Raw genomic sequence first — 11,060 nt, forward strand, 5'->3', positions numbered from 1 at the left:
GTGAAGCTTTTTTTAGGGATATTGCGTGATGGGTAAAATTTTGAAAAAAACTTCGAAAAATAAAATAAGCCACTGGGAACTGATTTTTAATGGTTTTAACCCTTCTGAAATTGTGATAATGTTCCCCTTTAAAGCGCACTACGCAAAATAAACGCAACATTATTAATATTGCTACTACGGATACTTTTAACAAAAACTCCTCAAAACAGCCCACCATGGGCTTTTTAAACATAAGATAATTGTCTCCCAAAACGTTATTAGTTAATAAGGTCATTAGAGACAACAATCTTAACGTCATTGGTCTCAGAGAAACCTGGCTCAAACCAGACGATTTTTTTGCGCTGAAGGAGGCATCTCCTCCTAAGTATACAACTGCACATATTGCCCGTCCCCTTAAAAGGGGTGAGGTCGCACTAATATACAAGGAAAACTTTAAACTTACCCCTAACCTAAGTAATAAATATAAATCGTTTGAGGTGCTTACTATGAGGTCTGTTGCACCGCTGCCTCTCTACCTGGCTGTTATCTACCGCCCCCCAGGGCCCTATTCCGACTGGACTCTCGCTATTATGTTAGATCCACTATGGACTGGACTCTCACTATTATGTTAGATCCACTATGGACTGGACTCTCACTATTATGTTAGATCCACTATGGACTGGACTCTCACAATATTATGTTAGATCCACTATGGACTGGACTCTCACTATTATGTTAGATCCACTATGGACTGGACTCTCACTATTATGTTAGATCCACTATGGACTGGACTCTCACTATTATGTTAGATCCACTATGGACTGGACTCTCACTATTATGTTAGATCCACTATGGACTGGACTCTCACTATTATTTTAGATCCACTATGGACTGGACTCTCACAATATTATGTTAGATCCACTATGGACTGGACTCTCACAATATTATGCTAGATCCACTATGGACTGGACTTTCACACTATTATGCTAGATCCGCTATGGACTGGACTCTCACTATTATGTTAGATCCACTATGGACTGGACTCTCACTATTATGTTAGATCCACTATGGACTGGACTCTCACTATTATGTTAGATCCACTATAGACTGGACTCTCACAATATTATGTTAGATCCACTATGGACTGGACTCTCACTATTATGTTAGATCCACTATGGACTGGACTCTCACTATTATGTTAGATCCACTATGGACTGGACTCTCACTATTATGTTAGATCCACTATGGACTGGACTCTCACAATATTATGCTAGATCCACTATGGACTGGACTCTCACACTATTATGTTAGATCCACTATGGACTGGACTCTCACACTATTATGTTAGATCCACTATGGACTGGACTCTCACAATATTATGCTAGATCCACTATGGACTGGACTCTCACAATATTATGTTAGATCCACTATGGACTGGACTCTCACTATTATGTTAGATCCACTATGGACTGGACTCTCACTATTATGTTAGATCCACTATAGACTGGACTCTCACAATATTATGTTAGATCCACTATGGACTGGACTCTCACTATTATGTTAGATCCACTATGGACTGGACTCTCACTATTATGTTAGATCCACTATGGACTGGACTCTCACTATTATGTTAGATCCACTATGGACTGGACTCTCACTATTATGTTAGATCCACTATGGACTGGACTCTCACAATATTATGTTAGATCCACTATGGACTGGACTCTCACAATATTATGCTAGATCCACTATGGACTGGACTCTCACAATATTATGTTAGATCCACTATGGACTGGACTCTCACACTATTATGTTAGATCCACTATGGACTGGACTCTCACAATATTATGCTAGATCCACTATGGACTGGACTCTCACAATATTATGTTAGATCCACTATGGACTGGACTCTCACTATTATGTTAGATCCACTATGGACTGGACTCTCACTATTATGTTAGATCCACTATAGACTGGACTCTCACAATATTATGTTAGATCCACTATGGACTGGACTCTCACTATTATGTTAGATCCACTATGGACTGGACTCTCACTATTATGTTAGATCCACTATGGACTGGACTCTCACTATTATGTTAGATCCACTATGGACTGGACTCTCACTATTATGTTAGATCCACTATGGACTGGACTCTCACTATTATGTTAGATCCACTATGGACTGGACTCTCACAATATTATGTTAGATCCACTATGGACTGGACTCTCACTATTATGTTAGATCCACTATGGACTGGACTCTCACTATTATGTTAGATCCACTATGGACTGGACTCTCACTATTATGTTAGATCCACTATGGACTGGACTCTCACTATTATGTTAGATCCACTATGGACTGGACTCTCACTATTATTTTAGATCCACTATGGACTGGACTCTCACAATATTATGTTAGATCCACTATGGACTGGACTCTCACAATATTATGCTAGATCCACTATGGACTGGACTTTCACACTATTATGCTAGATCCGCTATGGACTGGACTCTCACTATTATGTTAGATCCACTATGGACTGGACTCTCACTATTATGTTAGATCCACTATGGACTGGACTCTCACTATTATGTTAGATCCACTATAGACTGGACTCTCACAATATTATGTTAGATCCACTATGGACTGGACTCTCACTATTATGTTAGATCCACTATGGACTGGACTCTCACTATTATGTTAGATCCACTATGGACTGGACTCTCACTATTATGTTAGATCCACTATGGACTGGACTCTCACAATATTATGCTAGATCCACTATGGACTGGACTCTCACACTATTATGTTAGATCCACTATGGACTGGACTCTCACACTATTATGTTAGATCCACTATGGACTGGACTCTCACAATATTATGCTAGATCCACTATGGACTGGACTCTCACAATATTATGTTAGATCCACTATGGACTGGACTCTCACTATTATGTTAGATCCACTATGGACTGGACTCTCACTATTATGTTAGATCCACTATAGACTGGACTCTCACAATATTATGTTAGATCCACTATGGACTGGACTCTCACTATTATGTTAGATCCACTATGGACTGGACTCTCACTATTATGTTAGATCCACTATGGACTGGACTCTCACTATTATGTTAGATCCACTATGGACTGGACTCTCACAATATTATGCTAGATCCACTATGGACTGGACTCTCACTATTATGCTAGATCCACTATGGACTGGACTCTCACTATTATGTTAGATCCACTATGGACTGGACTCTCACTATTATGTTAGATCCACTATGGACTGGACTCTCACTATTATGTTAGATCCACTATGGACTGGACTTTCACACTATTATGTTAGATCCACTATGGACTGGACTCTCACTATTATGTTTGATCCACTATGGACTGGACTCTCACTATTATGTTAGATCCACTATGGACTGGACTCTCACTATTATGTTAGATCCACTATGGACTGGACTCTCACTATTATGTTAGATCCACTATAGACTGGACTCTCACAATATTATGTTAGACCCACTATGGACTGGACTCTCACTATTATGTTAGATCCACTATGGACTGGACTCTCACTATCATGTTAGATCCACTATGGACTAGACTCTCACTATTATGTTAGATCCACTATGGACTGGACTCTCACTATTATGTTAGATCCACTATGGACTGGACTCTCACTATTACTTTAGATCCACTATGGACTGGACTCTCACTATTATGTTAGATCCACTATGGACTGGACTCTCACTATTATGTTAGATCCACTATGGACTGGACTCTCACTATTATGTTAGATCCACTATGGACTGGACTCTCACTATTATGTTAGATCCAATATGGACTGGACTCTCACTATTATGTTAGATCCACTATGGACTGGACTCTCACTATTATGTTAGATCCACTATGGACTGGACTCTCACTATTATGTTAGATCCACTATGGACTGGACTCTCACTATTATGTTAGATCCAATATGGACTGGACTCTCACTATTATGTTAGATCCACTATGGACTGGACTCTCACTATTATGTTAGATCCACTATGGACTGGACTCTCACTATTATGTTAGATCCACTATAGACTGGACTCTCACAATATTATGTTAGATCCACTATGGACTGGACTCTCACTATTATGTTAGATCCACTATGGACTGGACTCTCACTATTATGTTAGATCCACTATGGACTGGACTCTCACTATTATGTTAGATCCACTATGGACTGGACTTTCACACTATTATGTTAGATCCACTATGGACTGGACTCTCACTATTATGTTAGATCCACTATGGACTGGACTCTCACTATTATGTTAGATCCTCTATGGACTGGACTCTCACTATTATGTTAGATCCACTATGGACTGGACTCTCACTATTATGTTAGATCCACTATGGACTGGACTCTCACTATTATGTTCGATCCACTATGGACTGGACTCTCACTATTATGTTAGATCCACTATGGACTGACCTCTCACTATTATGTTAGATCCACTATGGACTGGACTCTAAGTATTATGTTAGATCCACTATGGACTGGACTCTCACTATAATGTTAGATCCACTATGGACTGGACTCTCACTATAATGTTAGATCCACTATGGACTGGACTCTCACTATTATGTTAGATCCACTATGGACTGGACTTTCACACTATTATGTTAGATCCACTATGGACTGGACTCTCACACTATTATGTTAGATCCACTATGGACTGGACTCTCACTATTATGTTAGATCCACTATGGACTGGACTCTCACTATTATGTTAGATCCACTATGGACTGGACTCTCATTATTATGTTAGATCCACTATGGAATGGACTCTCACTATTATGTTAGATCCACTGTGGACTGGACTCGCAATATTATGTTAGATCCACTATGGACTGGACTCTCACTATTACGTTAGATCCACTATGGACTGGACTCTCACAATATTATGTTAGATCCACTATGGACTGGACTCTCACTATTATGTTAGATCCACTATGGACTGGACTCTCACTATTACGTTAGATCCACTATGGACTGGACTCTCACAATATTATGTTAGATCCACTATGGACTGGACTCTCACTATTATGTTAGATCCACTGTGGACTGGACTCGCAATATTATGTTAGATCCACTATGGACTGGACTCTCACTATTACGTTAGATCCACTATGGACTGGACTCTCACAATATTGTGTTAGATCCACTATGGACTGGACTCTCACTATTATGTTAGATCCACTATGGACTGGACTCTCACTATTATGTTAGATCCATTATGGACTGGACTCTCACTATTATGTTAGATCCACTATGGACTGGACTCTCACTATTATGTTAGATCCACTATGGACTGGACTCTCACTATTATGTTAGATCCACTATGGACTGGACTCTCACTATTATGTTAGATCCACTATGGACTGGACTCTCACTATTATGTTAGATCCACTATGGACTGGACTCTCACAATATTATGCTAGATCCACTCGATGTCCATTGCACCGGTCGCCCTGGGGGGGAGGGGGTTCTCAATGGTCCCATTGAGTTGAGTTTTTCCTTGCCCTGATGTGGGATCTGGACCAAGGATGTCATTGTGGCTTGTGCAGCCCTTTGAGACACTTGTGATTTAGGGCTATATAAATAAAAGATCCTCGATATAACAGGAGCAAGCTGTTGTTTTTTATGGACCTCCTACATTGATCAAAGATCTTCTCTATCACGGGAGTGTTTTGCTCTTTTTAAGAAGCTACAGCAAAACCTCCTCTATGTAACGAGGGCATTCTGCTGCAAAACCACTTGTCAAAGATCTTACATATTACAGGAGCACTGTGCTGTTTTTAAGGACCCACTGCAAAAACTGCAAGTCAAAGATCCTCTATTCGACAAGAGCAATCTGCTGTTTTTAAAGACCAATTACAAAAACACTAGCCAAAGATTTTTTTCCATGACCAGAGTGTTCTGCTGTTTTTAAGGCCCTTCTGCAAAAATGTTAGCCAATGATCTCCTATGTGATAGTCACTCTGCTGGTTTTATGGACATAATGCAAAAACAGGAGCCAAAGATCTGATATATGACAGGAGCCCTCTGCTGTTTTCAAGGACCAACTTCAAAAATGCGAGACAAAGATCCTACATGTGACAGGAGAGCTTCGCCGTTTTTATGGACCTATTATTAACACTGATCAAAGATCCCATATATGACAGGAGTGCTGTGAGGTTTTTATAGACTTGCTGCCAAAACTTTAGTCAAAGACCCTACATATGACAGGAGCACTATGCTGTTTTTAAGGACCAACTGCAAAAACACTAATCAAAGATCCTGCAAAAGACAGGAGCACAATGCTGTTTTTAAGGACCAACTGCAAAAACACTAATCAAAGATCCTGCAAAAGACAGGAGCACAATGCTGTTTTTAAGGACCAACTGCAAAAACACTAATCAAAGATCCTGCAAAAGACAGGAGCACAATTCTGTTTTTAAGGACCAACTGCAAAAACACTAATCAAAGATCCTGCAAAAGACAGGAGCACAATGCTGTTTTTAAGGACCAACTGCAAAAACACTAATCAAAGATCCTGCAAAAGACAGGAGCACAATGCTGTTTTTAAGGACAAACTGCAAAAACACTCCTCAAAGATCCTGCAAAAGACAGGAGCACAATGCTGTTTTTAAGGACCAACTGCAAAAACACTAATCAAAGATCCTGCAAAAGACAGGAGCACAATGCTGTTTTTAAGGACCAACTGCAAAAACACTCATCAAAGATCCTGCAAAAGACAGGAACACAATGCTGTTTTTAAGGACCAACTGCAAAAACACTAATCAAAGATCCTGCAAAAGACAGGAGCACAATGCTGTTTTTAAGGACCAACTGCAAAAACACTAATCAAAGATCCTGCAAAAGACAGGAGCACAATGCTGTTTTTAAGGACTAACTGCAAAAACACTAATCAAAGATCCTGCAAAAGACAGGAGCTTAATGCTGTTTTTAAGGACCAATTGCAAAAACACTAATCAAAGATCCTGCAAAAGACAGGAGCACAATGCTGTTTTCAAGGACCAATTGCAAAAACACTAATCAAAGATCCTGCAAAAGACAGGAGCACAATGCTGTTTTCAAGGACCAATTGCAAAAACACTAATCAAAGATCCTGCAAAAGACAGGAGCACTATGCTGTTTTTAAGGACCAACTGCAAAAACACTAATCAAAGATCCTGCAAAAGACAGGAGCACAATGCTGTTTTTAAGGACCAACTGCAAAAACACTAATCAAAGATCCTGCAAAAGACAGGAGCACAATGCTGTTTTTAAGGACCAACTGCAAAAACACTAATCAAAGATCCTGCAAAAGACAGGAGCACAATGCTGTTTTTAAGGACCAACTGCAAAAACACTAATCAAAGATCCTGCAAAAGACAGGAGCACAATGCTGTTTTTAAGGACCAACTGCAAAAACACTAATCAAAGATCCTGCAAAAGACAGGAGCACAATGCTGTTTTTAAGGACCAACTGCAAAAACACTAATCAAAGATCCTGCAAAAGACAGGAACACAATGCTGTTTTTAAGGACCAACTGCAAAAACACTAATCAAAGATCCTGCAAAAGACAGGAGCACAATGCTGTTTTTAAGGCCTGACTGTAAAAATGAAAGTGTTTCGCTGCTTTTAAGGACCTATTGCAAAAACATTTGTCAAAGATCCTACATATGAAGGGATAACTGCTGTTTTTAATGGCCTCTGGCTAAAATGTTAGTCAAAGATCCGACATATGACAGGAGTCCTTTGCAATTTCTAAAGACCCACTGTGAAAACGTAAGCCAAAGATCCTCCGTTATACGGGAGCAAGCTGTTTTTAAAGACCGACAGCAAAAATGTGAATCAAAGATTCTCTTTGTGACAGGAGTTATTTGCTGTTTTTAAGGACCAACTGTAAAATGTGAGTCGAAGATCATTAATATGACGGGGTGTTTTCAAAGATCCTACATACGACAGGAGCACACTGCTGTTTCTAGGGATCTCTGACTAAAATGTGAGTCAAAGATCTTACATATGACAGGAGTGTTTTGCTGTGTTTAAAGACCTGCAGAAGTCTAAAAATGTTAGTCAAAGATCCTCTATTTTACATGATCGAGCTGCTGTTTTTAAGGGCAAAAATGTGAGTCAAAGATGTTCTATGTGACAGGAGTTATTTGCTGTTTTTAAGGACCTACTGAAAAAACACTGATCAAAGATCCTATGTCGGACAGGAGTGCTTTGCTGTGTTTCTAGACCTACAGAACATTACACACGTTAATCAAAGATCCTCTATTTTTTGTGATCAAACTGCTGTTTTTAAGGTATGATGAGAGCGTCACACTGATAGCGGAGAGGTTTTTACCAGAACGTCTACTCCTTGTTGAGATTCTTCGTACCCAAACTGGCACACAACGAAGGCCAGCAAGTAGGTGGACATTTTCTCCGTGGGTTCGAAGCCGGTGCGGACCCACGGCTGACCGTCCACGGTGACGTTGACGGGCTCTAGGGCGACAGACGAGTGGATGAGCGGGTGGCACGTCGCCAGCTGGAGGGAGGTTCCTCACCGTGGTTCATGCCGTTGGACAGGGCCACGGTCTCTGGGGGGTGGATGAGTGTTATTTGGAAAACCGCCTTCATGGCGGGCTCGTCGAAGCACGGGAAAACCTTCCTGGCGTACGTGGGCTGCATCTGAGAGGTGGCCAACACCCTGGGAGTCGCATGATCTAATTAGTCATATGTGCTATTTTCTAATCATCAAACATACTCTTGTTTTTTTACACAGTCACAGTCTTATTACTTAGTCACGTAATACGTCTGCTATATTTTAATGACCAAAAATAGTCCACAGCCTTGGATGAAGCTATTTTATTTTCTCACTCTAAATGCTAAATGAAGCAGTTTTTAACACACCATATATATATATATATATATATATATATATATATATATATATATATATATATATATATATATATATATATATATATATATATATATATATATATATATATATATATATATATATATATATATATATATATATATATATATATATATATATATAAATATATATATATATATATATGTGTATATATATATATAAATATATATATATATATATATATATATATATATATATATATATATATATATATATATGTATATATATAAATATATATATATATATGTATATATATAAATATATATATATGTATATATATGTATAAATATATATATATATATATATAAATATATATATATGTGTATATATATATATATATATATATATATATATATATATATATATATGTATATATATATATATATATATATATTTATATATATATATATATATAAAAATATATATATATATATATATAAAAATATATATATATATATATATATATATATATATATGTATATATATATATATATATATATATATATATATATATATATATAAAAATATATATATATATATATATATATATATATATATATATATATATATATATATATATATGGTGTGTTAAAAACTGCTTCATTTAAGACTGATGATTAAAACATTGCATTATTGCACGACAATGTTCACAAAAACAGCCTCATCCAAGTTTGTCGGTAGTTTTTGAGGACCAGAAAATTGCATTTAGAGTGTGAAAATAAAACAGCGTCATCCAAGGCTGTGGACTATTTTTGGTCATTAAAATATAGCAGACGTATTATATATATATATATATATATATATATATATATATATATATATGTATATATATATATATATATATATATATATATATATATATATATATATATATATATATATATATATATATATATATATATATATATATATATATATCCATCCATCCATCCATTTTCTACCGCTTATTCCCTTTTTTGGGGTCGCGGGGGGTGCTGGAGCCTATCTCAGCTACAATCGGGCGGAAGGCGGGGTACATCCTGGACAAGTCGCCACCTCATCGCAGGGCCAACACAAATAGACAGACAACATTCACACTCACATTCACACACTAGGGCCAATTTAGTGTTGCCAATCAACCTATCCCCAGGTGCATGTCTTTATATATATATATAAAGACATGTGTATATATATATATATATATATATATATATATATATATATATATATATAAAAAATAAATTAAAAAATAAAAAATATATATATATATACATATATATATATATATATATATATATATATATATATATGGATGGATTAAAACATTGCATTATTGCACGACAATGTTCACAAAAACAGCCTTATCCAAGTTTGTCGGTAGTTTTTGAGGACCAGAAAATAGAAATATACATATATGTACTTGGTGAGAGAAAAAAGTTTGAGAACCTATTTTGTAAACACTGCCATGTAATAAATAGTATAGTACGGAATATTTTATTTAGGTTAACCCTCAATAACAACCAGCAGGTTCCCAAGAGGCTGTTTTTGTAAATTCCTAATGTTAAAAAAAACAAAAACTAATGTAAATCACAAAATAATATAATATTATGAATATTTAAAATGTATACTGTTTTATATAAAAAATTATAATATATAAATATGTACAAATATTTATAATTATATATAATTTGAAATACATACTACTTAATATAATAATAATATAAATATACATATGATTAAATATGATTATGTATAATATAATTATTTATAGGTATTTGAAATAAAAACTATTTTATAAATTATAATAATATATAAATATATATAATTAATTATACATATGTACAAGTATTTCAAATAATATTATATAAATAGATATTTAATTAATTATAATTATTTATAATTTATTTATATATAAATATTTAAAACACAAACTATTTAATATAATACAATAATAATATCTAAATACATATAATTAATTACAATTATATATAGTATAATTATGTATAAATATTTAAAATACAGACTATTTTATATAATAGAATAATAATATATATATAAATATACATACTTATGTACAAGTATTTAAAATACATACTATTTTATAAAATACAATAATAA

The 11,060-nt window shown here is 35.5% G+C and overlaps 1 protein-coding gene across 1 annotated transcript in view; it reads right to left on the reverse strand.

Moving 5' to 3' along the window:
• Positions 1–11,060, reverse strand: part of LOC133608258 (aminopeptidase Ey-like) — a 67,199-nt gene that overhangs the window by 54,653 nt on the left and 1,486 nt on the right. The window contains exons 2-3 of the mRNA XM_061963466.1: positions 8,587–8,729; positions 8,385–8,524 (exon numbers count right to left, since the gene is read on the reverse strand). Coding sequence (XP_061819450.1) covers positions 8,385–8,524; positions 8,587–8,729 — 283 coding nt within the window. The remainder of the gene's footprint in view (positions 1–8,384; positions 8,525–8,586; positions 8,730–11,060) is intronic.

The sequence above is a fragment of the Nerophis lumbriciformis genome, linkage group LG06 (assembly GCF_033978685.3).
Source record: "Nerophis lumbriciformis linkage group LG06, RoL_Nlum_v2.1, whole genome shotgun sequence".
NCBI lineage: Eukaryota > Metazoa > Chordata > Actinopteri > Syngnathiformes > Syngnathidae > Nerophis > Nerophis lumbriciformis.